This window comes from Equus asinus, chromosome 14 (genome assembly GCF_041296235.1).
Source record: "Equus asinus isolate D_3611 breed Donkey chromosome 14, EquAss-T2T_v2, whole genome shotgun sequence".
Lineage (NCBI taxonomy): Eukaryota > Metazoa > Chordata > Mammalia > Perissodactyla > Equidae > Equus > Equus asinus.
Window position 1 is genome coordinate 42186286 of NC_091803.1, and position 27806 is coordinate 42214091.

The 27806-nt window shown below is 44.4% G+C and overlaps 1 protein-coding gene across 2 annotated transcripts in view; it reads right to left on the reverse strand.

Moving 5' to 3' along the window:
• Window positions 1-645: 645 nt before the first annotated feature.
• HAPSTR1 (HUWE1 associated protein modifying stress responses) overlaps window positions 646-27806 on the reverse strand; it is a 28953-nt gene continuing 1792 nt past the window's right edge. Inside the window, exons 3-4 of one of the 2 annotated variants that reach the window (XM_070484947.1) lie at window positions 19165-19440; window positions 646-1546 (exon numbers count right to left, since the gene is read on the reverse strand). In XM_070484947.1, coding sequence (XP_070341048.1) covers window positions 1458-1546; window positions 19165-19440 — 365 coding nt within the window. In that variant the 3' untranslated portion in view covers window positions 646-1457. Of the gene's footprint in view, window positions 1547-4094; window positions 7128-19164; window positions 19441-27806 lie in introns of those variants that run through there. The other variant, XM_044747108.2, reaches the window with a different exon arrangement.

A 27806-nucleotide genomic window follows, 5' to 3' on the forward strand; every position in this document is an offset into this window, starting at 1 on the left:
CCTCACTCTCCTCATCTGGTAAATGGAGACCATCGGTAGCTGCCCCGGGCATGGAGTGGGTGTGAGGATGGCACTTGGGATCTTTCCCCCTTTTCCACCACAATAGTCATCATAATAAAAGATGCAGATCCATGCAAGCTGATAAGGGCAAGAGCTCCAACATATTTGAAGGGAAAACAGAAGTGCAGTTGAGCATGTAAACGACCCTTTAGGCTGCTGTTTTCCAGGGATACGTGTATACAGGTGCACACGTGTAGCCATTTTTTCTAAAGCACCCCCAATAACTCTTGACAAGGCGGGGAGACCCGGGGTCTGCAGGGATGGGGAAGGGTGCACCCCACCCTGATTTCTTGGGCTGGGAACCGCTCCTTGTAACAGGATTCCACGTCAAGTTGCCTCGATGGCCACCACACTCACGGACCAGGGTTCTCCCGGTTTTCTGCTGTGCCCACCAACCTCCGCCGCAGCCCAGCTCCCCTCACAGTCAGAGGAGGCCGCACAACTCCAGACTCACCTGCGCACACGATGACACCCAGGAGATGGCTCAGGAAGACTTCTGAACCCTTCCGTACGATTTCCCCTCAATACATGTATTATCAATGCCATTTTTAAAATATAAACACAGGTAACCGGGAGGCAGGACTTCGGATCCATTTTTATTCTTTAATCTGCCCTTTTTAAAAAAAAAAAAAACCACAACCCCGTGCCCAGCTGACCTTTGGGTTCAGTGTGTGTAGGTGGGGAGTCCTAGAACCTCTCCCAAGGGGACACAGACCCAGCAGGCGAGAAGAGACGTCTAGGGACAGAGCTGCTGGGTCACTCCCGGTGAGCCATGACTCACAGCACCCCGGGGCCGTGTGTGCAAACTTCCTCCTGCCAAACCAGTGCAACACCTGCCCCAAGGAATGCACCAGTCACTCCAGACTTCCTCAAAGCCTGAGGGACTGAAGGTGACGGGCAGGCAGCAGGAGGGGAGGGGAAACGAGGCAAGGGGCAGAGTCCTCTGACAGCAGCAGCTGCCCTCAGCCTCAGGGAGGCCCGAAGAAGCCCAGGGCCACTGGCCACCTGCCCAGGAGGCAAACAATCCGGGCAGGGCCACGACCCCACTCCCCCCCAAGTCTCTGCAGAGTGCACCAGAGGTCCTGATGGTGGTTCTTCTGAGCGGGGAAGCTTGAGAAACGCTCGTGCCTTGTCCCACCCCAACGAGTCCTGTCTAGTTTGTCTGCGGTACAACCTGACCTGGCCAATTCTACTGTGCAGGCAGGTTGAGAACCACAGAAGTGGAGCAAAGAGAGGAAGTGGGGGAACTGGGGCCGGAGGCTAGTGCAGGACCCAGGAGAGAGGCGCCTCAGACTCGGGGAAGGACTTTTACCCAGCGGGATGGACAACGACCAGCAGGCCCATGTTTGACGGCTACGATGAGTCTTACCACGCGCCCACAGTGGTTCCAGGCATCTTCATCTCACCCGAGATGGAGGCAGGGCTCGCCCGCACCTTCCGCTCCTGAAGTCCTGGCCTTTCCCACCGCAGCCTGGTTGTTGACAGACTGTGAAGGCCCAGGAGGAAAAATAAGGCCTTTTCATTGAAACCTAGAAAACTTCAAGCCACCTTCTACCTACCCGCTCATTCCAGAATGTGCGCGGTCCTCTCTGTGCCAGGCACTCACGTGCAGAGAGCCCGGGGTTTGCATTGGTTGTGAAATCAATGTAGCAGTTTACACACAGCACACTGTTTAGCGGAACAGCAAGAAACTATCGAGTGGAGTTCATCAGACAGAAAGTAACAACTGTTCCTACAACTTGTTCTGTTATGGAAGGGGGTGGGGTGTGGCCATGCTAGGTCTTGATGGGAGAGGTACTGTGGATCACGGTCGAAAACGTTTGGGACACTGAGAAGAGCAAGAGACAGGCCTTCAAGTACCAAACGCAATTGTGTAATAACCACACACAGTTCTGTACCTTTACGTGAACCTAAGAAGCCCCAAAGAGCCCATGAGAACTTCAGGGCAGTGGGGAATTTCTAGCTACACCTTGAAATCAACACTGCCTTTGTGGTCATGAGTCAGCTTGGAAGAGGAGACGGGGAAAGCGACGAAGCTCCTCTCCCAGGGCACTCAAGGACGATTTGGGAAGTGTTCCCCTCTCCCCTAAGGAATTTCAGCCCTGGCACCACTGCCCCTGAGAAACAGACACCAGTAGTCTGAGAATCTCCCCGCAAAGGTCCGTGACAGTGGCACACACCTGGGTGGATTTATGGAGAAGGACATCTGGATCACAAGCCCACTGGGTCCCCGGGTCCTGAAAGCAGGCCAGGGAAGCGAGTGGTGGCAGGCTGCCCCAGGTACCCCAAACCCTTCTTTCTGAGTCAGGCTGCAAAGCTCTGTTCAAGAATGCATGCGTGTGAATGTTTTCAATGGCACGTTCCGAAAACTATCAGCCCCATTCCTGACTTCTCAAGGGCTCCACTGATGAGAGGTAGATTATAAACGGAGATGTCAACGTAGCCAAGGAATTCAAGTCACGAAGCTCCGCAGCATCTCTTCCTATGATACCTATTTCACAGATGACGAAACTGAGCCCGGAGAGAACTTCCCCAGGTTCCCATACCCAGGAAGTGGTGGAGTCAGCATGAAAATCCACATGATTTCAGGGAGATTCTTCCTTCATACGAAGGGGCAAAAAGCAAATGAAAATCCTAAGACCATTTCTGCCTGCGAGGAGTGCAGAGACCCAACACCGACTAACATGGAGGGGAGAAGGCACTCCCCTAACCCAGTGCTGGAAGGAGTACCCGGTACCTTGCAGAAAGGGCCTTTCGTAGGTTTCTATCAATATTTTACATAAGAATTCCTTTGAACCGGCAATTTTACCTGCAGAAATTCATCCTACAGAAACTTAAAGAAACCAGAATATTCACTGCTGCCCTACTAGGAAAAACTGGGACCCCCATGAAGGCCCAGCCATACAATGGAAGACTATTTAGTCAAAAAATATCACCGTATATATTCTGATGTGGAAAGAGCTGCATACACGAGAAGCTGCTGTGTAGCTGGATTTCTGCAGTTTTAAATGTTTTTTAAAAGCATTAACAACTCCATACATAGAAAATGAGGGGCCATCAGCAACTTGGAACAGCAAGAGTGAAACTTCCCAAGTTTGCCAAGGGCCACAAAATTGGCACTGGACCCTCAAAACCCTCTCGCATCACAGGCTGCCATCATCTGCTGAACTTCAGAACACACAGGTCCGACCACGGGAAGTAAGACCCTCGATTGCAGCATGTCCAATGCATCAGTACAACGCACAGAGTGACAGTCACCATAGTGTCCCCACCAAAACATCGCAGACCTCAGAAAGATTCCAGCGTGGGGTTTGGAAGCTAGACTTAAGAGGTATGGTCATCTGAAGTGATCACAGTTCTGACAGCTTTCCAGGACGGGAACGGGTACTAGAAATATCTGATCAGAACAGTGTCCTTTAAGAGATCAAACAGGGGAATCTTAAGTTTCTTTTAACTTTAAAATAAACGCGTTTCTGGCAGAACTTTTCAAGTCACTCCAATGCAAAGCCCAGAATGTATCTCTGAAGATTCCCAACCTCATAACTAGACAGGACAGGAGTCCATTCAATGAATGAAGTGGCAGGCTGTAACAAACTACATGAAATAAAATGCTGTGAGACTCATCTAACACGGTGACCACACCTCTCAAAAAATTCAGGTAGTAATCATGCCAACAATTTAATGATTCGTTCATAATAATTTTCTAAAATTCACTGTGCTGCCCGCCCGTGTCCCCAACTACAGGCCCCGTCTCCAGATCACCTCTGAGCATCTTGCCCCTTCACTGCCCTCGGAGGCCGGCTCGCCCTGCCAGCCCGCGGCCACGCCCTGTGACAGGCAGCTAGCCCAGCTTTCACTGCCTCACTGAGACCTTCAGGCCCACAGCCACGATGACTCAAGTTTCGTGAGTCCCAGGAGCCCTTAGAAAAAACATGGAGAAGGCCAGTTCTTGTTCCAAAGCCTCAACTTGGTTTGATTACATCAAAGTTATGCAGATGTGATGCCCCAAACAAAACCGCAGACAAGCCCCGTCGTTTTTTGGTTTTTCAAATGATTTATTCATTGAATGATTTCAGGTGTGTACCACTACTCCAGCTGGGTAAACCACATTGAAGAATTTGACTGCAGGTCTTTAGATTCAGCCAAATGCTCTCCATTAATTTTGCTCTATAAAATACTAAACATTATAATTAAATTCTTAATGCTTCAGTCATGCTCAGAACACTGCAGTGTAAGGATGAACTCAACCCACTCATGCCAAGTTAGGGTGACAGGAACAGAACGAACAATCCATGTCTGAAAGAATCAGAGAACTGAGCTTAAGATGAAAAGAGGTTCTGTTCCCCTAAAGTAAACTGTTAAGTTTTAAAATCCAGCCTACACTGTTCTCAAGAGACTGAAAAAAAAAATCGTTATTAAAGAAGTACCACACAAATAGGCAATCTTCCATGATTTGTTTTGCATATAAAATGGCACAAAGAAAGGCTTCAAAAAAAAGAACTAAGTTTTGCTAAGAGAAATCATTTCCCTTTCTACGCCTAGGTCTCAGGGTCATTCTGGGCTCCGGTGGCACACGAGAGCAATGGGGCGGGGAAGGGGGAGGGGTTACGGGACAGCTGACAAATAGCATTTGAGATTAAATGCACTGGAAAAAAGTAACGAATGCTAAAGTTTTTTAAAAGTTTAATGGAGCCAATAAGGCATATAAATCATGTTCTGGCAGACATTAAGACCTGCTTTATCTTACCAAAGAAAATGGCACATGTTTTATCAAAATTTGACAATCGAGAGGAAAGGGTACTGAGATTAAGCTTCAGAGCACCAACCAAAACAAAAACAACCAAAAAAAATGTTATTCAACTTGGAAAGAGGAACTAGAACCAAGGCATGAAGGAAAGATTAAATATGTGTTCCTCCATCTCAAAATCCTTTAGGAAGAGGAGTTCTGGCCACTAGTGAGCAAGGCTTCACACCACCCGACTCCAGAATCTAAATTTACAAGGAGAGAAAAACAAAGGTAACTCCAATGCATTTCTTGGTATATTCTAAAGGGAGGCTTGAAAGTATTCATAATACATAGGCTTGTCCGTTTCAGGTAAAATGACAGATTGCTATAATTCTTCCTGTCATTATATTCAAACAAAAAATGATCCACTTTTGCAAAAATTTAGAAATACCTCACTTTCATTGCTAGTTTTAGTATGGAATTCACTGTTTTAAATAAGGGCTATATCTATAATGAATACAGAACTTCAGTTCACACATTTCCAACATCCCATTCACATCCCACCCAGTCAATGAATATTATAGTTAACTTAGCAAAGTTTCTTCACAGAAAGGTATTATTAAATGGCTGAAGAAATTGCAAACTTTAACAAAGTGCTGCGAGTAATGACTGGAGAACCCTTACACTGATTTGCAATGGTCTTTTAAGGATAAAAACAGGAAGGAACGGATACTGGACTACAAGTCTGCAAGGAAACATTTTCACTGTCCTACTTGATATATAATAGAATAATATGATAGAATAAATTACAGTACCTGGCAGGCTGACATCAGTTCTTCATCTAAAAAAGACTATCATTCAGTTCAAGATAGTAAAAATGAAGATGAAACATGCTCTAAAACATTGTAGCTACAAGAGGTCTTCTATTTACTCAAAAGAGGAATCTACCGAGAACTGTAACTGAGGTCTACCTAACATCTAGAGACCCTCCATGCGATTCCGTCTGTTCCAGAATGAGACCCCAAACTGCACTTTAGGAGAGGGACTGCAAAGGTGGGTTTTGCTATTTAAGTTGTGATCACATAATTCGCAGATCAAAGACCTTTCTCTTCCACCCATTCCAATGGAAACTGCACACATCAGGGCGTTCATGAGAAATGTCCCACCGAACAAAAGCCTAGAACAAATACCTACCTACCGCCAGCCATCTCCCTCTCACTGACACCGAACCAAAAAGGAAGCCCATTCCCAAAGTTCATGACCTCTCTACTGTAGGTCACCTTGAACGCAGTCTACGTGTTTACATTTACCAGAAGGATACTACCCTGACTGGGAAGGAGTACTTGTCTTAAAACTGAGTATTTTAAGCCTACAGGGTTAATCTGGGGGCAATTTGATAATATTGCTACTTTTAGAGCACTAACACACACAAAGTGAATCCAATAAAGTTCTGTGTATTGATTCAGTATTATTAATTGCATGACCATCATAGCACCTCTTTACATGACACAATCACCAGAATTAGAAACTGCTTTGAAAACTGAAAACGGGGCACAGTCCAAAAAGGAGAAGTTGCACACTGTTATTATATAGAACCCAGGTGCACGGTACAGTGCTGCTGCAAAAATGGAAGCCTGCAGATTTGATGAGGAAGCCAAATCGTGTGTTTTAGACAATTTTAGGAATCTGGCAATACTGTTGAAGCAAAATACTCAACACAGCAGGAAATGGACCAAAAAAAAAAAAAAAAGGCATTCTATACCAAATAAACATCTGATATTTCCTTTCCCTTTGAGAATAAATACAGTTAAGGTCACTTTTAGCCTTGGAACGGATATGTTTGCCTATGATGATCTTGCTAATGACTACACGATATCTGATGTCCTCTGCTAGGATTATAGTTTTAAGAAAGCCAGAGTTACAAGAGGCATCTACTGGAAACACCTAGAACTTCCTTTTATGGCAACCACTATAGAATTCACTTGTCTTAAACAGTGAACAAGGGAAGATGGCCTCATGTTTCCTTTGCAGTAAGAGTATATGTTGAGGATCGAGTGGCTTTCAAGCAGCATGGTGGGTGTGAAAATGTTTGCAGTTTAGATCATTCTGTTGCGTTTATGGGTTGGTGAGTCTGTAATGACATCGCCACACTGGGCTGAGGTACGCTTTCTAGTTCCACCATTGTCCAAGTGGAGTGCCATTTCTTCTGATATGAAAGTGTTCAAATCGACATCATGGAGTCCATTTCTCCTTCGACTAGCATTCGATCCACTGCTTACATGTGTAGGAGAGCCTGGGGTACTCGAACGCACGCTTATACTAGCCATTGCACCACTAAGACCTAGGAAGAAGAAAAAAGGTTTTAGACTTGCTCGATTATTCAACCCTCTTGAAAGCAACCCACTTTACTTTCAATGCTGTCACAGTGTCAAAGGACGTCTGCCTCTTTTCTTTGTAAGGGGTCACCAGGGAGCAGTCAAGTCTGACTCTGGAAAAACGAATCGTCTGGCTTTGACATATGAGATGTTTTATTGGTAACACTACTAATACTTACAATGTGGGTGTCACTACCAATTACTGGACCCTTATTATGTGGCAAGCACCATGCTAGGTGTACAAAGTTATCATGAAATCCTCCCATTTATTCTGAGGTACATACCGAATGTAATTTATAGGCGAGGACAGGAGGTGCTTGCTTTCAACAGGAGCACGTTTTGGTTATACATCCCAACGGACCCCTCTGATACCTGCATGCGTGCACACACGGGGACAGCCTTCATCTCCTGGCCTGAGTGGGACTGTTCCAATATCCCCTCTACATAAGGTGACTTCATCATTTATCATCCAAAACAGTACACTGTTGAGCCTGAAAAAGGGTCACTATTGAAAATGATGCTGGGACATCCAGTACGAAGCGAGCCTGCCCTGGACAAACCGGGCTATACGATCACCCAAGGACTGGACCGTATTTGGTAGACACCCCTTAGGACAGCCTAACTCAGTACTGGCTATAATCCTCCAGAGAAGGCGGGGGAGCGAGGCTGGTATAAAAATCCTGCTACTTTGCTTCCAAAGTTACTTAACCCAGAAGAGACCCAGCAACCAATTTGGACACTCATTCCTTAGACTCTTCCATGGCTAAGGAGGCAAACGTTATGTTCCACTCCTCAATGCTCGGGATAAACCTGTGAAAGGCATGAGTGAGGCCAGGAAACAGAAAACAGTGTTGAATTTAAAAACCTAACGTAACTGACAGTGGACTTTCCTTATGAGGTTCCCCCTAATGCTATTCTAGCCTTACACGGGGATTTGTTATGGCCCAACTAAACTGATACAATGTGATCTAGTCTAATCAATGTTTTTTATATCTTAGATTTTTTAAGCTTAGGCTGGTTTCATAGATGCCCATTCTAATTTTATACTCTATAAATGTGATTGAAATTTGCACATTAAGTTAAAAAAGGCTTCTCTGCCTCCTGTGGCATCAAACCTCTTCAATTCGCTTTGACAGTATTCTTAGCCTACACATACTCTGTGCACATCCTCAAACCTATGGCCTCAGCCACCCCCCCACACACGCCGCTGATGCTCGGCAGCCCACACCTCTCTTCAACTGCTCTCAACTTCCTCATCTAGGAGCCAACCAGCCCCTCACTGCTCCCCCTGCGGAACTTGCATCCTCCCTTCACACTGGTGGCCAGAGGAAATCTGATCGTGACTCTCTATGGCTCTAAACCTTTCCAAGGCTAGCGCCTATTAAAATAAAAGCTCTAATCTTAGAGTACTTCCAGTGTCAGGCACTACATGAAGTACTTTTTAATTTCATCCTCAAAATCACCCTACAACATTTATATTATCTCCATTTCGCAGATGAAAAACCAAGACCAAAAGGTTAAGCAAGCCACCCAAGGTCACAGTTACTAAGCAAGAGTTGGGACTCAAACTCAAGCAGAATCTATATTCCTAGCCACTGTCACACTCCCCTCTCTGAAAGTCTAAATTATTTTAGCATCAAAGGGCTTCAGGGACTGGGGCCCGGCCTGCCTCTTAGGCCTCATCTCTTTGAACAGTTACTCTCCCCTCCTGCCCTCTTCACGCCCACTGTAAGAATGAATCAGGCACTGCTAATAACAAATGATTCTCGGTTCCTTAAAGCGGTCGGGCCTGCACCTCCCTCCCCACAGGACTCCCGGCTGCCTGAAGCCCTCGTCCCTCCAGCGCCTCCTCCAAGGCTCCTCTCCTGGCTCCTCTCCCTCTCCTTTCAGTCTCTGGCCGGCTCCTCTTCCCTCCTGCTTGAAACTCTCCAGCTCCTTCCTGTTCTCCAGCCTGCCAGCTGCTTCCTCAGTGGCCTTTGCGGCCTCTCTTCTGCCTGACAGGTTGGTGTCACCGGGGGGTGATACCCTTGACCCCTCAGCTTACCCAAAGGCCTCGTTTTCCCAATCAGTGCCAGCGGAGCAGGCCTTTCTCCTGAGCTCCAGGACCCATCCATACTTCTAACTGCCTGGTGGACGTCTGAAACCGAACTTCAAAACGAGACTGCGCTGCTGCTTCCCCAGCCCACACAGGCTCATTAAAAATGAATGAGGAAGAGGAAGGGAAAGAAAGGTCTGGGCTAATTTTACAGAGCCAGAACAATCATTCACATCTTCCTACGCTGTCTTTTCCTCTGTATCTAATGAACTTAACGCGGTACCTGACACACAAGTCACTGAACTCTGAAAAAACAGAATGCTTCAAAGTCCTAGCCCGCGTTTTGTAAACCAAACCTGGTGTTTATTCACCTCTCCAAGGACAGGAAATACATCACGTGGCCTCCTTCCCTTCAATCTTTGCCCTCAAGTTTAAAACTCAATTATTCCCAAATTGCTGGCTTTTTTTTTTTTTTTTTTGAAGTTCTCCACTAAGACTGTAAACTCCTTAAGGGGAGAGCTGTGCCTTTTTTCTAATTTCTCAGCCCATGACACACTACTAAAAGGTGTCCACGTACTTGAAACGATACTCCTTTTATCCTTTGTTTCACAATGCAGGAGGTTCTAAAGGAGTTATACTGCACAATTTGGGTCACCAGCATGAAACTGGGCTACTTCAGCAATTCAACTCAGGATCCCCTTTATCATCTGAAACCACAAAAAGAACTCAACAAACCCCACCCCGATGCCCCTTCTTGTAACATAGGGGTCACAGGGCAGTATGTGTCACACTAAGGACAAATACCCAAGACTCATAAAACACTCCATCGGATGTGAACAGGCAGCTCACTGCTGTTCTCCATGAAAAAGAAGAGAGACTCAATGTCAGTTTGGTCAATTTGAAAATTCCCCAGTAACTTCCAGGAAATCGCCATCTTTCTCCTGTGGGGTGGATGACATGGGGCTTAGTTTGACAGCTACAGAAATTCACCGTGTGGGGCATTACCTACGCATTATCCACGTTCAGCAGTGAAAATTCAAAGTTTAACTGTCTAATCTTCCCCAAAAAGACTTTTCGCAGTGTCAAAAAAAAATTAAGATTAACAACCAAAAAATATATTATTTTGAACAGCCCAAATTTTATTTTATAAACCAATGACAGCTACTAGAAGATGCTTTAGGAAACCTTAGCTAAGCCACATGAACAGTCAGGCCTATACAAGTACAGAGAATCTAAACAGGCTTCAGAACTAAAAACTAAGTTGTACGGCCCGAGAGCATACAACTTAATTTCTACCAAAAACACACTTTTTCAAAAGGGCCATGGGAATATCAATTGACAAAAGCAGTAAACAAGTAGTATGATTAGACAGAAAAGTCTCAATTGCTTAATACAAGATAAACTTATCAGTTTTAAAGTTTCTGCATCCATTTTAAATGATTAGTGCAGGAGTGGGGAAAAAAGATTAGGATGATTTAATCATACCTTCCAAAGCAAGCTCCCATTGGAGCTAAAGCAGCGTTACAGTCCAGGTTATAGGAATCTAGGTTACACGATAAATTGTTAAAAGTAGCACATAACTATTATTTTCATACCACGTTCATGCTTAGGGTAATAAGAAAATCCTGTTTTCAGAATTAATTACATGTAATTCCAGTTTACCAGCACATAGTTAGGTCATACACAGGCACAGCAAAAGCAAATGCAGGACCCACTCACCCGCCCTGCCTGCCTGGCAGCCCATGGCCCGGAGGCTCCGTCTACCCTCTCTACCAGCCTCCCCGCGCTGCGGCACCTGCCGGAGCAGAGCCAGCCCCGGAGCAGGGGAGCCGACTGCCAGGACTGCTGATCCACGCAGCACGCGTGGAGGGCCCTCTGCCATCTGCCCCACCAGTTTTCTCACCTCCAGTAGCAAGGGGGGATCTGAAATCCCCACACCTTGAACAAAGTGATTAACATCTGACTGGGAACCCTAAGAAACTGGCGTTCTTGCATTTGAAATGAACTGACTATTCAAATGGATAGCACTCCCTTTGCACAAAGTTGTGTTCTGATTTTAAGCAAGCAAGCACTTGTGTGTACATGTCGTGTTCTAAATGCACCAGGGCAGGAGTTCAATCCTTGAAAAAGGAAACCTACTAGGAAGATTCTGGTAATTTGAAGTAGATACCACTCCCCACCCCAACCTGTAAATTGTAATACTGAATTTTTATTGAAGTAAAGCACACTAAATCAAACCAATTACAAAGATACATGTGTCACACCAAGAAAACATTTTCAGTTATGCTGACAGCCCAGAATGCTTTCAATTTTTCAAAGACAGTTTTAATGCCATGGGAAAAATGCTCACGACGTTAAAATGAAAAAAGCAAGATACAGTACCATATATGCAGTAGGATCTCAACTATGAAATAATTTTAATATTTATACATTGAAAAAAACTGGAAGAAAATGCACCAAACATTTAACTGCAGTTATCTCTGTATAGTGGGGTAACAGAATACTGAATTTTTTACTGTTCGGAAATTGTCAAGTTTTCCAAGAAATTAGTACTTATAAATCAGAAAACTAGCGAGAAGCTTGAACTCAGATGTCAAACTGCTTCATAACTAGCGAGGATGGTTACGTAGGAACCAGCAGTGAACCAGCTTTCAGGCAGGTTGCAGGGACGCCTCTGTCACCTCAATGAAAAAAGGTCCAGCGAAATTTCATCACAAGTTCAAAACAACGTGTATCACGGATGTTGGAAGCTTTAGTTAAGTTCTACCCCCAGAAACTTCAGTAGCTGATAGCTAATCCTAATAAACAGAAAATGCCAACTTTCCATTAGAAGTTTAATGCTATCTTAATTGCCTCTAATTGTTCTTGTTCTCAGAGACTGGTTTGAACAAAGGTCCTAAGTTAGAAATTCCAGCCTTCAGAGGAATTGTAGTTAAAGAATATTCTTTGAAATAATCAATTTTAAGCAATTAAGAGATCAGATTGCTTTGGTGCATTAATCTCTTACATCTTGATTTCCAAAAAAGTTTTTAAAAGATTTCACTGTTAAATAACTATTTTCAGTTCTGTTATTTCCGGAAGATGAAGACTGCAACATTCAACATGCATTCATTCATTAAGAAGCTACTGTGCCCCACACACTGTGCTAGGAGTGTGGGCAAGGAGGAAAAGGGATTGTAAAAGGTGGAAGGACATGAATCCCCCACAGGTCACTTCCATTAGCCCTTGCAACAGAAAACTGCAAGGAGTTTCTTTTATACTGTACCATTAGTTGGAAAGCACTTAACCTATCCGTGCTAGCTGTCAAAATCTGTTTCTAAATATTTAGCTTTATCAGTGGAAGGCTGAAAAGTGACAGAGAGGAGGAGAGACAGAGACCAAGCACAAATCCTTAAACTTCTTCTTACATGTACTGGATCTCAGTCGTCTAGGAAGTTTTACCAGGAAGATTAGTTCTCACCAACACTTGCTAACTTCTCTTCTCTCTCGCTCTAGTGGACACAGGCCAAACAACGTCTTCACAAGAGAACAAAAGCTACAAAAACCTGTGCTCAAAGAAAGTCCTATTGGTTCAGGCTGCCCGAACCAGAACCTTCCACAGACTCCAGGGGAAGAAGGTATCAGTTTTATGCATTTCGTATGACAAACTGGGAACTTGCCTTCTATTTTTTCTGGGTAAAAATTCCTATCTGACCTTATACCCCTTATTACAATTTCAAACCACTGTGTTTTTTAATGCCCCACACCCAGTTTCTCCAGATCCAAGAACCTGTCAAGCAACTTGATGATTTAAGAGAAAATAAGGATTTCCAAGCAGCCCAGAGAAAGACTTCATTAGGAAAAAAAAAGGAAAATGGAGCTTATTAAGCCCTAAGGTGCTGGCACTATGCCTCAATCTGTCTGCCTGGGCTCACAGACTTCAAACAGTCTCATGTAATTCTAATAAGCTGGAAACTCCTTGAGGAGCGTATCTGATTCGTCTTTGTATCACCTGCTCCCACTACTGGCCTCTAATAGAGTACTTGGTATTTACTAGGTTCAGTGCATGCTGGGCGATAGGACAGGCTACAGAATGACAATACATGCTTCATTTTTAAAGACCACACCTTCCGCAGAAGGATTTTAATGGCAGAAATCAGAATGCATAACACCACATCAATAAAAAACAAAGAGGGTTTTCAACCAAAAAGGCTTCAGACTTCAACACTCACTAAGGAGCTGCTGTCTTAACTCACAAAGTGCTTGCTTTATTTAAAAAATCTTTCCTTTGGTTCCTTTCCCAGTTTTCGAACTCACAGTGTCGTATCACAGGCTGGCGGTCTGCTTCTGCCCAGGTCCTCTCGGCACTTACACCAGCAGAGGCTGGAGCCCACTGTCTTTTTCAAATTTGTCTTAAACATAAAAGGAACTGAAACTTGGGCAAGGTGGCATCTAAAAGCCCAATGCCAATGACAGCAATGGTTCCCACCAGCGCCTATTACAACACCAGCCTGTGTGCGCAACAGGCCTCGAGTCTGAACTGCTGGCTTTTACAGAGGGCCAGCCCAGGCCCAGTGGGGTTAAGCTCCTAGTACTGCAGTCAAGAACGTCATCAAAATGACTTTTGGAACTAAAACCAAGTGTCTCTGAATAGTCTGAACCAGGGCCAGAAACCTACAAAGACCACCTACGAGATGATTTGAGCGAGAGCAAGGCTTTGAATAAAGCTATCAAATCAGTCAAGTCTGACTGGGCATCCAGCATCCAGGTCTCTATCTCGCCTCCACGAACACCCACCCCACTCACTCTGGATCCTTTCCACCTAATCCCCATGATAACAAAGAGCTCAGAATGAGGAGAGGAGATTTCCACCTAGGCTTTCCAGACACAGCTCCAGCTTGGGCAAGTCAACTCAGAATCTCTCTTTCCATCCAGTACAGGAGAACACCACCACATCCATTGGTTTCTATCAACAGGAAACAAACTCAGACCTTAGAAAGGAATACGAGTAAGTGGTTAACGAGTTTTATCACCCCTCCAGCTGGAGTGGCAACTGCAATTTAAAAAGCGGCCCTCCTGAGAAGAGAGGGGAAAAGCACCCTCCAAGGCCACCGGAGCGCCAGGCCTGTTTTCACAGTAATGCCATCCAGAGGCACAGGGCACTCACAGGACTGAGAGCGAACCAGAAGTCCTCTCCAGGCAGAGAACAAGCAACAGTGCTGTGAAAGGGTAGGTTCTCTGCTCAGCTCCGCACTGAACACGTCGCCTCTCACCAAGACTGCCTTGGAGAGGTTAACCATCTTGCCCAAGGGCCTACTGGGAACGCGGCCTATACACAGAGCCGCAACACTCTTCCCACACAAGGGAACCAGAAATAGCAGGGCACAAGCCATTCGCCTGCAAGCCTACCTAACCAGATCCACCCAGAGAGAAAGACTCCAGACAGACAGACAAAACTTTCTGATGTCTTCAGAGAAGAAAAATAAGCCTAGAGACCTTTCCCACCCACTCCCCAGACCTACGAGGGGGGATGCCAAATGTACAAATACAGAAGCACAGGGGTTAAAAGCATGCATTTTGGAGACAGAGCTGGAATATCTATTCTACCACTTACTTGACCTGTTCTAATTTAGCCAAAAAGCCTTTCTTCATCCATAAAATGGAAATAACCCAGGGTAAGTGTGAGCGCCCACTTAGGGTGCTGACAGGAATGCTGAAAGAAGAGCTGTAACGGTGTATCACCTGCAGGGACCACCCGGTCTCCTCTGTTCTTGTCTAAGGAGTTTACTTTGTAGCACTCCTAAGGCACACCCGTTACATTCTGCCCTTGTTGTAGTCACTGGGGACCTGCAATCCTCAACTCTCTGGAAAGGTCCTCTGCCCCACTCTGCTGTTATCTGCGCACTCCACAGGCCTCTCTGAACCCTGTTAACTCGAAACACAGCTACGCCAGGTTCTTTGCCAGGTTCTGTTAATGCCCAAAGCTCCAAGACCACGCCCCTGCCCTAACCTAGCGCAGTCTACCGGAAACAAACTGGGAGAGCAGACACCCAGTCCAGAGAAGGCCTGAGGGAACGGGGAGAACCGAAGGAAAGCTTCGTCACACAAGGGACATCTGAACAGTCTTAAAGGATCAACAGGCAGAGGGAAAAGCTTACGAAGAGCACGGAGGTATTCAACAGACTGAACAGGATGGCTAAGATCTCTGACCTAAGGTCAGGACCAAATCCTAAGGGCCTTGCAACGCCATGCTGAGTTCTGACTTCACCCTACAGGCCACAGAGAAATGAAGGCTTTTTTTCCATGAAGTAACAAGATCAGAAAGATGGTTCCAGAGATACCAGGGAAGATGGACTGGTGAATGGGTCACCTCAGGCCTGGGAAGCAAGAACAGGAAGGAGATTATTCCAAGATCCCAGGGCACACCTCCTCCAGAGAGCCTTCTCGGAACCCAGGGCCAGGAGGCACTGTGAAATGTCCCTTTCTGCCTCCACATATCTTACACATACCACAGTCATGACACTAAAATAAATCATCCAAGTATGTGTTCGCCTCAACAGAAAAGGAAGCACTCTATTCATTTATATATTCCCAGAGACCAGGCAAAATCTGCCATGTACACGTCTGCTGAATGGTTAAATGAGAAAAAGACACGTTTTTGCTGTTTCGGGGGCTGCAAGGCTCCATCCAATTTGAAACCCAAAGTGAGACAAATGGCTGTGGAACACTTGGTGGAGATGTCCGTTGCGCGACAACGGGGCATACAGTCAAGAGAGCAGGTCTAAACCAGAAGCACAGATTTTGGAAATGAAGACTGAGATGGCCCTTGAAGGGCCTGCAGGAGGAGGTGGCTAAGGCTAGAATCCTGGGGAACGTAATCCAAGTCAATGAAGGAGCCTGAGGAAAGGTCAGAGACCCAAGAAGCCTAAGAAGAGGGGACAAGACAAGGAAAGCTCCAGAAGAGAAAGGATGACCTCAAAGAGGGATAATCCGAAAGGTACTGTACGACAAAATGGTCCAGATGATTTTTGGTCTATCTGAAAACTTCTGTTCACATAAAAATGAGGTGCCAGGTATGTCAGCTCTCAGAAAATTTTCAATAATATTCTTATTTTAAGACAAAGATCAACAAGGAAAGGACAGAAACCAATTTAGCAGATGCTTATGTATTTCTTCGATTTCTCTGTGAGTTTAATATTCAGACTAGATCCCACAGTACACAGAAAATAAGCAATACAGTGCAGACAATTGCCAAAATAAGGCACTGGATTATATTCTTTAAGCTTCAATATCCATTACCTGACAGTTTAGGCTAAAACTGTTCAGTAACTATTAATTGATGTATTTTTGATTGAAACAGTATACTTAAGGCCTAAGACTGATAAGGGTACTGATCAGAGATCTTACTCATTGTCACACCCTCACCGTCTACATAAAATACTCGGTCTCTTACGTCTTTGCCATTTTTCTTCAAATAAGGGCCTATTTCAGGTATATACAGGTGCCATTTGGTGCAGGTTTGTATTTTGGAGCTGATAAAGAAAAACCATGGTAGAGAACTGTCCTCTCTTATAAAAAAAGGGCAGGATGAGGTCTCTGAAAAAGCAGAAATCACTATGGCCTCCTCCACTCCCGTCTGCTTTGATTAAGAACTTAGGAAGGCCGCTTCAACATACCAATTCTTTCCCTACATCTCCCCAGCACTCCAAAACTTCATGAATTCAGACTCTCCCTCCCAGGTGGGACTCCAAGAACTTCAATATGACCTCACATTTCATAGATTTCACTAAGCAAATTATATGCAAAACCAAATTCTGACAAGTACGTATCCTAATTAAGATGTTTCTGAATACATTTTAAAAGATCATCTGAACAGTTTTCACTTCGATTTACAGACTATTCAAAGGATCAATCATAAGTGCACCTGGCTGCAAAGTTAGTCATTAATCTGCATTACAGTTTAGTTAACAATGCCCTATACTACTAGAAATCATTCAAATTACCTTAAATACTCACATCAGACTAACATTCCCCTGAATACACTCATGTTCTCTAAAGCCACTAGAGCACAAGACCCAGGAGAACTCATGTTTCTGTATCTCTTTCGGGGGGTTCTGTTACTTCACCACAACCACGTGAACTCGGTGTGCGAACCCCAGCATAAGAGTACACCGAGTCCCCAGTTACTGTGGATTGGTGCAACTTGCTAAGTTTATTGAAGGGAAAGATTATTTTTCTACACAGCTTTGTAACTAAACGTTTTTAAACTCTCACAATTCAAATTTAAGTCGAAACTATAAATAGTCCCTTCCTAAAACTACGTCATCACTAAAACTCCCAAAGTTCAGGAAAATAATAAATCACAAACGTTGAAGAGATTCAACTTAAGAAAAAGTAATGGGAGCTGAACAATACAATAGAAGTTTTTGGAAGGGGAGCTGGCTTGACCTATTTACAATGTACATAACTGCATTAAGATTTTATAACAAGAGAGCCATTTATGTTTCTTAAAACTCGCTTCTAAAGTATAGTATAATACAGAAAAAAGACACTTTAACAAGAGAAGCATGGAATGAATCATAAATCCACTTATGATAAAGGAAGAAAATGAGACTTCCTAAGGGAAGACAACTTCATCAAACACTACTGTGCACTAAAATTGATCTGACAAACTGTACACTTGCAGTAAGTTTTTCCAAACTTAATGGTAAAAGACATAAAACTGCTAATTCAATGGGAAGACCCCAATCTCTTCTGCCTGAGTTTCAAAAGTCCTGCTGGCCGAACTAGTCCACTGGATTAGAAACAGCAAGCAGTCTTACGTACTGCACCCATACACCGTGGACTTTCCTGCAACATATGTTTTTGTTTGTGTTTTTAACTTATAAACACACTCACAATCAGGAGGAAAAGAAGAACACTTTTTCCTACCCCATGTTCTGAGTGGGGTTTTAGGTAAAGAACCAAGACTTGCCAAAGAGAACAAGAATCTCTCTAAGCACTAAAGCTTCCACGATGTAGAAGCCCTTTGGATAAATCCCACTATTTTTATTACTAGGTCACTTTGCTTGGGATGACCTGCACTATGGCCCAGAAATGCTAACGTTTTACAAGACTCATGACCTAACTCAATAATTTCTTCTGTCTGCTTAGTCACTTCCTCAATCCATATTTGCATCTTGGTTCCAACCAAGTCTTATTATTTTGCTGTTTGATTTTTATGGCAGTATTACATGTTGTCACACAGAAGTGCCTCTCCCAGGTCTATGTGGAAGTCTGCAGTAGAGAACAAGCAACAGCAGACTGACTGACTGCACACCCCAGGCTTCTCCAGTAACACGTAAACCCCTTAGCCAAGAATGCCTTTTCCTGGCAGGTCTGGCCTGGGCAGATGGTGAGGGACTGTGCTCTGACAGTCCTGACTATCAAAGGAAGGACCTAAGGGACAACAGACATAAGGGAAGTCGATTATTCTTACATCTGTCCACTCCCACTTGGGTCATCATCACCCTTGCCCTCTCTAGGCACACTCAGTAACGTAGGGCGTCAAGGGGAGTTCCCACGAGAACTAGCCCAACAATTACCTGCCTTTCTTGCCTGACACTGACCAAGCTCTCCAGGCCAATTATAAATGTAAGGATTCTTAAGACACAAGAACTTCCTCTTCGACTCAGAAGAGTAAGAAAACACGTACAACATAAGTGTAAAGCAATAAATTCTAATCAATGTTGCAAAAGATTCTGTTGTTGTAACACCAATAAGCTCAAACTAACTTCCTAAAAACATTCTTTAGGATGGGCTGGCTAACATTCAAAAATTGCCCATGTAAGTTCTTAGCTTACGTTCTACTTAAACATTTTCTAGAGCAAGTAGTTACTATAGTAGACAAAAGACAGACAATGTATCTGTACCTAAACCTAAACGTGAAAATGGGTCCACAGGCACACTCTTAACCATTTTTCCAAAGAAATATGTTTAAACGGCTTTACCATGCAGAGCTATGGCTTCCCGGAAGGGTTGCAAATCAGTCTCTACAGATGAGCTAGTTTCCGCTGAAGTAGCTCGGCTAGGGGACACTACAGTCAGTCTTGGGGGAGCTCTAGAGTTTCGTGGTGGAGGAACTTTCCCACACAGGAAGCTGATCAAATCTTCTCTACGAATAGTTCTTCTGCGCTTTTTAACCCAAGCCAACACATCCTTATTGCGTCGCTGATAGCCAATCTGAATTCCAATATCAAAACTTCGCTGATGGGTATCCACGCTTTCTGTTAGAAAGAAAGAAGGAGAAAAAAGATACATCATCATCAGCAGCCACGCTACATTCTCTTCTTAAGAAAACCACTTCACAAGTTAACCGAGCATCATAAAGTATGGGGCTAAGTCTATCAGTAATTACTATTTCATTCACGTTTGAAATGTTACACATGACATTTAATCTTAATTGTCTAAATTCAGAGCTAACACATCATATAGTCCTAGAGCTTCTGCCTTGTTCTTAGGGGAATAAAATGTAAACAGACAGACTACTTACTGCTACCTAAATTATCATTTTTAAAATACTATTCCCTAACAACACTTGCTATACTTAATCTAAATAAGCTAGCTTGTTCAGTAATACTAACAACTGGTAAATTATTAAATGCTTATTACATTATACTCAGCTTCACCTGAGAAAAAAGGTAACACGAATACCTGGAGAGCGGTACTACAGACCCCTTACTGCAAATGAGGAAACATGTTGAGCAGCGACTAACTCTACAAAGGTCAAAGAACATAGGAGAGCCGGAACTTTGCTTCAGTCTGCAGCTCTTCACCGCTCAGCTATACTGCTCTCTTCCAGAAAAGAGTGACCTCCCGTGAGCTCTCAGTAGGAGCAGGAACATCATCCAGCAGGTGACTGAACCCTGCACATCACTCAGGCCCAGCTCTCCGGCATTCACCAGGTCATTTCAGAGGCCCACTGACAGGGTCAGCACCAAGAACTGGGAACACAGCGCAGGCAGTGGCAAACATTTTCCAAGTAATAAGGGAAAACGAATTCTGATCGACTGCTCAACACCAAAACCAAACAGCACAGCGGCAACAGAAAGGCTTCATTCATTTCTGAAACTAGGTGTATTTTCATTCTGCTTCCAGTTCCCAACACTTCCCTGTAACTCCTAACCATTCCCAGAGACCCTGCCCTAAAATCCCTCAGACTGGCCTCCCGGGTCCCTGGAGACACTGCCCCCTGGATACACTGAACCCGAGTTCCGAGAAAATGATCCCTGCCTTGACTGGTTTTATAGATTTGAAAAAAGTATTTGCAAATTTAAGTCGCTACAATTTGTTTCTAGCTTAGCTGCTATGCTGGCAGAAAATCACCAGTCTATCTTTAGTGACATTAAAGAAGATGGTTCCTTTATCCCTGGACCTTTTGGAAAAGCAGTAATTCTTGGTAACACAGAAAAATCACTTCTTTATTACTTTTCCTGGCCTTGATTTTCCGTAATTCCTTGTCTGTTACATCTAAAGTAGACTGAAAGGAAGAGCAATGATCAACGAATGAAGAGCTGTGTTCCATACAGACAGACAAGAATCCAGACATCTCACAGGCTCCCAGGCTGCACGAATTTGCATTATTAAAAAAGACAGCGAGAGGGGAGCACAAGCAGAACTTTTATAACAAGCCCTATTTCTTAGCAGATGATTGGTCTCTATTGCTAAAAAAAGATTTTTTTTAATGCAAGAAGTTGTCCATGGGAGCACTCTTGAATTAAACTCCATCTCAACTTTGAGAAAGTAGATTTTAACTTTAAAGAACTAAAAAGCAGCTCAGAAGTACAGAAATTTCTCCACTGTCTCACTACTGAACAATGGCCAAGTTACAATGTGAATCAATGTCTTCTGATTTCTCATCTCATCACAACAAAGCAAGCATGAACTCCCATCTTTTCCTTAAAGACTGGCACCTGCACTAACATCTGTTGCCAATCTTTTTTCTTCTTCTCCTCCCCAAAGCCCCCCGGTACGCAGTTGTATATTCTAGTTGTGAGTGCCTCTGGTTATGCTATGTGGGACGCCGCCTCAGCATGGCCTGATGAGCGGTGCCATGTCGGCACCCAGGATCCGAACCAGCAAAACCCTGGGCCGCCAAAGCACAGCGCGTGAACTTAACCACTCGGCCACGGGGCCAGCCCCAAACTCCATTTTAAAGGGAAATAACATTCAAGAGGATAATACAGCACTCGCCCATCTCTTAAGTCTTAAAGACTTAGACGAAGCCAACCTTAGAGGCTTGGATAAACTCTAAGATGACCTGGTAAAGCTGTATCTAGACCTTAAGTGATCCTGACAGAGCTGGAAGCATTTTAAGAGAAATCAAGTCATGGAGCAAACTAAGTCCAACCCACAGGACCACAAAAAGGAGGAGAAATATAAAGTGCATGAACCGAGAAGCAACCAGTTTTCTACAAACCTGCCTTACCTCAAAGCACAGTTACCACCAACCTCATAATAGAGAAGTTTCCATTTCCAAACAGAATGACTGAGGAAATTTTATTTTTCAAGAACCAAATGGAGGCAGGCCAAGAACCGGAAGTACAGAGCGAAAAGAAGGGGAAGCATGAAAGGGACACAAGAAACAAGTTCCAAGCAGGCTTGGGTAGCGCAGACTAAGACAAAGAGCCACCTAAGTGTACAGTGAGTAAACCAGACAGCAAGAGAGAGAAGCTAAACTTGATCAACTCGACAGCCAAAAGGGACGGGCCCCGGGAGGTGGTTTAAAAAACGGACACTGCGGGGAAGAAAGCGCTTGGCAAAGTTTTGGTTTGTTTTGACTGAGGTCACAAGGAAGTCCCAAAAGTCAGATCTGTAAGGGGCTGGGTTTAATCCCAGCTCTGAACAAAGCTGGAAACCCCAATACTCACTGGTGTAGATGGATGACAGTTACACAGTAAGCTGTGACTCTCTTAAAATTTAAGCAACTGACCAATCGTTTCACCTAAAAAAAAACTGCACGAGTCTCAACATGAGAACCACGGGCACACTAAAAGTCAGGCACTTCGTAACCCCGGCTTTCACAGACTAGAGGGCAGGAGGAGAAAAGCAGGTGCGTTATTTAAGGTCTTCAGGGCCACGCTCTTGCACCGCCTGAGCGTAATTTGGTTTCATATCACTAATAGCATATCCTGAGAGCCAAATCCAATTGTATTACCATCCAGATTAATCCAACCTGTCATTTCCTTAAATAGAAAAATCTCATGTTGACACTAAAAGCATTTAAAATACAGTCCTTATGTTTAGTCCTTTAAATAGTTACCAGGTTGAAAATAAAACCCTCCTATCATATCTTAAACTTAGCAGGAAAGACCTGAATGCTTACTGGAGAATCTTCAGCATGACTAGACTTAATATAATCACACGTTAATTTAGCGTCCAATAGAATAACACACACACACACACACACACAGATGGCCTCCTGAAGGCTCGCAGCCAAGACTGCTTTGAATATATCTGAACCCTGACAACAGGACACCCAAATTCTGGAAGGGCAGAGCGCAGAAACTGTGGGCCAGTCTTGCGTCCAACACTAGTTTACTGATGCCAAAGCCACGGTGGAAAAGGGCCATAAGCTTGAAGGTTAGGCAAAGCCCAAGGGCATCGAAATGTCAATCTAACCTTTAATCTCAACACATTCATTTCCTTAGTCAAGAAGCAAACTGATTCATACAAGTCACAGGAGCGGTCCCATTTTTTTTTTTATAGAAGCATTGAATCCGAGAGCTTTTTACAAGTCTAATCCTCCCACCACTGGCAGGGCGTGGTAGGCACAAAATCATCCTGATTTCTGAGGTGAAGACCAAATGCAAAACTTTCTCACATGATACACAATCAAAATTAATCAGACTTCACTACTTAGAGTTTTCTGATACTTGCAAACCTCCTGTGAGTCAGCCAGAGCAGACAGCCCGATTTCATAAAAAGCAATGGGAATTGAGGTTCAAGGGCCTTGCCCAAACTTGGGAAGTGGCAGAGTTCCTTCTCCAACGTACTCCTTCCTCACAACAGAGAAGCCGCCCCCCTCCCGAGAGGACCTGCAGACCAGAACAGCGCACGGCTAGACCAAAGCCACGCTTCGTGGAATACTAACACCTGCACAATACCTGACCTTAACAATTCAATCTGCACTAACCAGCCAGTCTGGCACAGGAAAAATACATTAAAAATGCTTCGTGAAAAACAAACATCTGAGCCACGGCCAAAGTAAAACTTTTCCAATGTTTTGAGAAAATACCTGTGATGTATTCCCTAACAAAGAAATACCCAAAAATAAGAACGAACTTCCAGCTACTTATATATTTACTTAATCTTCACCGAGCACACATGACAAAGGAAGGGGCCAGGGAAGACAGAGCAGCCAGGTGCCTGGCACCCGATGCCCGTCCACCCTCTCCTAAAGGAACTCCAAGTTCTTGTTCGGACAGCTCTGGGGCAGCTTCCTCCACAGCAGCTCAAGGGGTGGGCACGTGGTGCAGTCCAGACTAATCTGCATAACCCCAAACCAGGGCTGTGACACCAGTTCTGAGTAAGCATGTGACCCAATTCTGGCCAAGGGACGTCACTGCTGGTAGCTCCTGGAAAGCAGCTTCCTAGCTCTTCTGAGCTTCAGTGAGCGGCCCTAAGATGCGAGCTGCCGATACACTGGAACCAGTCTGAAGACAAAGCTCCTATGCGCACCGGCACACACTGGGCGGGAGAGCCGCAGAGCAGGGGAGCCCCAGGCACTGGATTAAGCCAATCCTACCCTTGGCCTTCGAGTCAGAGAGGAGTCAATCCACGTCCACACCACTGAAGCCAACCTGACTTGTATTTTCTGGTATTTGCAGTCAAAACACCCTTTTACAGAGAAGTTATCATACGAAAGTGATTGTCTTCTATAAAAATTTAAACAGAATCTACAAACGATATTAAGAAGGACTAAGACTACTGCTCCTTATACTAAGTTTAAGAATAAACATTAAGACTTTGGATTTCTAATTGTAATCCACACTAAGATGCTTTGAACAAAGTCTCAAAGCTCAATAATAATTTTTTGCAGCAACGAGAGTCACAAATCAGCTCCAGGAAGTCAAACTGTAAGGAGCCGAAACTCCATCATGTCTCCAGATAGAATACGCTTTCTCTGACCATTTGTTTATACATCAGCCAGTTGCCACTTGGCCCACAAATTTTCAGTGTGTCAGTTCACTTTCAGTTTACGTATAGGCCCAAAATGGCTACACTGACACAAGACTAAAGAGGATTTAGCATCAAGACGTCTCAAAAATAAGGACTTAAAGGGCATCCTGCTGATTTTCTCACTTAACAATTCTATTTATTTAGCCCTTTCAGGGAAAGATGCAGAAGGAAAGAACACACTACAAAGCTTATTCCAACCCAAGAAAAACAAGTGAAGACAAAAAATAAACCAGAATTTCTCCCCTTCATCCTAAGCACTACCCATAGCCAGAAACACATGAAAAGTAAAACTTGACCACCAACACAGCCAATGCTTGAATACTCATTTTAGGCCAGCACTCAACTAAGAGATGGCACTCCAAGTTGTGGGTACCTATCCCTACTTACAGCTGAGAAAATGAAGGAACACGTGGTGAAACATCCTGCTCCATCACCTGTCCCCAGGACCGCACAGCTAAGCAGCAACAGACTAAAACCTGAACTCAACACCCTAGCAGGACTCCAGGATGACGGCGCTGGCCTTCTGCAGGCCCTGCTAGAGTACAGACCCACCTCAGGCAAACGCCGCTCGAGGAGAGAACCAGAAACAACTTTAAGATAAGCGATACCACGAGAAGGCTCTCCACATATGTGGCAGGACTCAGCATGCAACTGAAGTTCCAGATGCAGCTTTAAAATGCGGAGGCAAAGAAAGGGAGCTTAGCATAAAACAAGAATCAAAAAGGAAAAACATTAAGCTGGGAAAGGACACGTTGAGAAGTGGCCCGAAGGGGTGCTCAGAGGGGCTGCTGCAGAGCCAGGGCGCCAGCCCCCGCAGTGTGACCACGTGGGGCACCCCAGGACAGCCCTGGCCTGGAGGACAACAGTCCAACCTCTCTGCGGAGTGAGGAGCCCCAAGCAGCAGAAATTCAGAATCAGATAAAGAGAACACTTTCCTAAGGCGGAGTCAGGAGACAGGCATTGGAAGCGGCCACCCCAGGAAATGCGGGGCAGATTTAAGAAGCAAACACAGATAGGCTTGGCCCAGCACTTCCCAGGAAAGCATCAACCCTGGCGAGATCAAACGACCTCAGTGTAACTCTTCACTCCCTTCTCTAGGGCACATGTCAAAACATGGTCCTAGGCCAGGGACAAGACACGACTCAATCCTAAACAAGCATTACCCTCTTTAGATTTATCACCTCGAGATAAAAACGAGCAGCAGCAATCACGATTTTTCTTCCCCTTTCCAAAAAAGGATGCCAAAATCTTGCCCTACTACATGGAGTAGAAGGATGCACTCCATTTTGCTGAATTCTGTCCACACTGAGGGGGCACCTCAACTCACTCTCCTCCAAATCCTTCCAGCCACATTCCAAACCAACCAACCAGTCGTTCAATTTTTCAAAAGCCCACGGGTAATCAAAAGGGGCCCTCTGCTAGGCTTTTACCCCAATTCTGACTTTCCTCTGTGCTCATTTTAGGAGTTAGCGAGAAGCTGGTGAAAGTGCCAGCCTCTTCCCAGGCTGCAGAATGAGCCATTTTTAGCTTGCCAGGTAAGTGCTTAATCACACAAAATACAGGAGCACTGCCCAGTAAAGGGATCCCCCCAAAATCTTCCCCCTGTACATTACACTTAAATATCTAATCAGAACCGTGAACACTTAAATTTACCGCTACTTAAGGCTGCACGCACTGTGACCCTATCTTGCTAACTATATTGGTTCTATTTAAGGCATCCAATTATCCCTAGAGCTGTGAGGTATTTGTGATCTCTGAAGAGGAAGAATGTGAGGATCTGCAGAGAAGTATCCACTCTCCCCGACCTTCCTACACTGCCAAATTCTACACGTCACAGCTTACCTTTCCTATCAGGAAAAAAGGGATGCATTTCATTTGACAAAACAAAACCAGTTTAGTCTAAGAATCCTGCATTTGCAATAATCCGAAAACCTCATGTAACATTTATTGGAAAAAAATTTAATGTATCCCATTAAGTTTTCTGAACAAAGCAAACGAGTAAATCACAAGATTTTCAAATCAAGTAATCAAATCAGGGATTACTTCAGTGTTCGGCTTCTGAGCCCATCTTCTCATATGAAGAGTTAGCATTAAAGAAGTCCACCAGCTCTAGTCCTAAAGAGATGCATTCTAGAAGTACATGACAGCACCAAAAACTGAACAGAAAAGACAGGACAGTCGGATTTCTGCACGGCCTAGGCCACGAGCCTGGCACACAGAAGGCAGTCAAAATGTGTTGCCTCCCCTTTAGGCAAAAAGTAATTGCAACAAGCGAATGGATAAACTGTGGTACCACCGCATACAACAGAATGCTGTTTAGCAAGGAAAAAAAAGGCACTATCTATTAACACCTGCACCATGAACTCAACAGATCAATCTCAGAAACGTTATGGAAGCGGAAGAAGCCAGATACAAAAGGCTACATACTGTAAGGCTCTACAGACATTGACAGAGAAATGGGAAAACCAACTATACATCAATCAGATGGGTGGTCACAAGGGCCGTGATAAACATATTCTAGTTCTTAGCAGTGTATGTTTGTCCAACTCAAGCTATACATATTAAAAGAATGATTTCACTGTATATAAATTACACTCCAAAAAGTCTGAGTTTTTCAGCAAATGATTTCAGAATTCCCCATCTGGATGAAAGGAAGAGCCATCCCAAAGAATGCTCAAGACTCTCAAGCACCGATGGATGTTACAGCAACTTACTCAAGAGTCAAAATTCAGGAACTCGGCGACATCAAATCAAAGTTGCCCACTGGGGCACCATTTAATCGTGCTTCCCTTTTCTCGGCAGGCCTGGCCTATCAGACTCTCATTCTCTAAAATTAACATGCTACTCACCACTTTCAGTTCATGTTCTCAAATTACGGTCCCAAAAAACTGCAAATTCTACCCAAGAAATCTCACAATAAGGAATATTTTTCCTACAGAAAGCTACCATCACTTGCACATTCTCACACAGTAAGAACCTGAGTCAAGTCTCTGCACAGCCTGTGTTTCAACCTATTTTGATGATTTTAAAACGCACAAAGCTCCATTCCTGTCATCAGCAGCTTCTAGAAGCCTGAAGACATTCAATCACATTTTTACTAAGACCAACAAAGTCAAATCCTTTTCCCATAGAAACCTGGCCACAAACCAAATCCAGGCACCCAAATCTTCAAAACCAGTAAGGCCTACAATCTAAACCCACTGCTACCTTAGAGAGCACAAGGGGCAAGACCCTTTCCTTACAAATCTCCCTGTCATCACACGGGGGGGAACTAACTCCAGAAAAACATGACCCTAAGATACCAGTCCGTCTACTCGAACTGATCACCGATTTCCTGGCGCCAGTTCACGATCGGGACACCAGGTGGTTTTGAAGGCCCGCATCTGATGAAGTAGCTGGAGAGGAGCCTGTC